Source organism: Etheostoma spectabile, chromosome 8 (genome assembly GCF_008692095.1).
Source record: "Etheostoma spectabile isolate EspeVRDwgs_2016 chromosome 8, UIUC_Espe_1.0, whole genome shotgun sequence".
Classification (NCBI taxonomy): domain Eukaryota; kingdom Metazoa; phylum Chordata; class Actinopteri; order Perciformes; family Percidae; genus Etheostoma; species Etheostoma spectabile.
Genome location: NC_045740.1, coordinates 17304638 through 17306257, shown reverse-complemented (window position 1 = coordinate 17306257; position 1620 = coordinate 17304638). Strand labels below are relative to the sequence as shown.

Below are 1620 nucleotides of genomic sequence, written 5' to 3'. Positions count from 1 at the left end.
ATGTTAGTATGTAGATATATTAGCATATGGATATACCTTTCTTACATATATTTGGATATATATTTCTTTGGGTCCAGGTTCATGTCAGCCTATTTATTGATTGATTTTTTTCTTCTAACGTTACTCTGGTATAACGTGAGTGTTGCATATCATGCCACTTCTAAAAGCTTGTCTATCTTTGTAATTAATCAAAGAGGCTTCACAGATGGTCACCTAGACTCCAATACACCTGTACAGAAAGCACAGGAAAACTTATAAAGAACATGTAAACGTAACACATGTATACACGTCAAAATAAATCATAGACAAAAAGACATAAGTACACAATTTAAAACTACATTATATCGCGTTCGCCTTTGTGAATACCTTTGATTAATTTTCTTCTTTTGCTTAATGTTAGAAAAATGATTGTTTTACAGATATAAATAAATTATACTTTATGTAAACGTAGGCTATTTCTTACTTTTTATTATTAGTTTATGTATTATTATGTCTTTGTAAAAAAAAAAAAATTATGCTATTGGAAGCAAACTTTAAATCGTCGCATTAAAGCATTAAGACCATGGATTAAAACCATAGACTGTAATTATTTATATAAAACCAAAGAAACCCAGATACTGATTTTAACTGTAACGGACTACTTTTTTTAAGATGATTTTTGGGCTTTTCGCCTCTGATATTTGACAGGAGCGTTAGGTGAGAAAGGGGACAGAGACGTTCAGGATATAGTCACAGGACAAACTCAAACCCTGGGCCTTTGCGTCGAGGTATAAACCTCGAAGTACGTGCTCTTCCGTTGAGTTAACCTGGCCACACTGTAACGGACTACAATCCCCACAAACGTGTTAACGTTTCCGTCACAACACATCCAACCAATGGCTGCGTGCGTTTGAGTCACGTCAGCAGCAGCGCAGCAGATTTGAATCGTTTGTGTGGTTCTTGTCGCAGTTTGAATGCGGAGCCGATTTGTGAGTTTTCAGAGAATTTTTTAGGTTCGTATTGTTTTTGTTTTTACTTCAGTTAAGCTGTGACTCGAAGGCCGGGTGCAAATTTACACGTTTAAATTGTCACTTTAACAGTTACCCTTTGTTTTGGCTAACGTTAGCTAGCTAGCTATTGAACTAGCATGACGACAAGTATGTGTAACGTTAGCTAGCTAAGTGATACTTTCACTGTCTTCGCCGTTTGTCAGTCTTTCTGTAAAATATTGTCGTTATGATTTTACATGTCGCTCTTTATCTGACCCAGATCAATCTGTTTCCCCCAGAATAGAACCAGCAGCGGGATGGACTGTCGAGCAAACAGCGGTAACGTTAACTTCTGTTCACACTCAGTCAGCATTTCTGCAGACAGTTATCACCATGTTCGTGTGTTTTATTCAATGTTTTATCAACCACGTTTTGTGTCTCTGAACAGATATGTTCTTTCTGAGCGATGAGAAGTTTGACTTCGATGTTTCTTTGTCACCTGCCAGGTAGGAAACTCCTGATAGTTTATCCAGATCCTTAACCAGTTAACTTTATTCATTTTATATTTATAACCAGTAAGTAGTGACTCACTGTGCTTCTCACTGTTTTTTTTTCTTCTCCAAATGTTTTAAATTGTGTGTGTGTGTGTGTG

General features: G+C 36.5%; 1 protein-coding gene across 1 annotated transcript in view; it reads left to right on the top strand.

Annotated features, from left to right (window-relative positions):
- The first annotated feature begins 847 nt into the window (after positions 1-847).
- LOC116693722 (G2 and S phase-expressed protein 1-like) overlaps positions 848-1620 on the top strand; it is an 8081-nt gene continuing 7308 nt past the window's right edge. The window contains 3 exon segments of the mRNA XM_032522927.1: positions 848-968; positions 1268-1307; positions 1417-1474. Of these exon segments, the coding sequence (XP_032378818.1) occupies positions 954-968; positions 1268-1307; positions 1417-1474 (113 nt within the window). The 5' untranslated portion in view covers positions 848-953.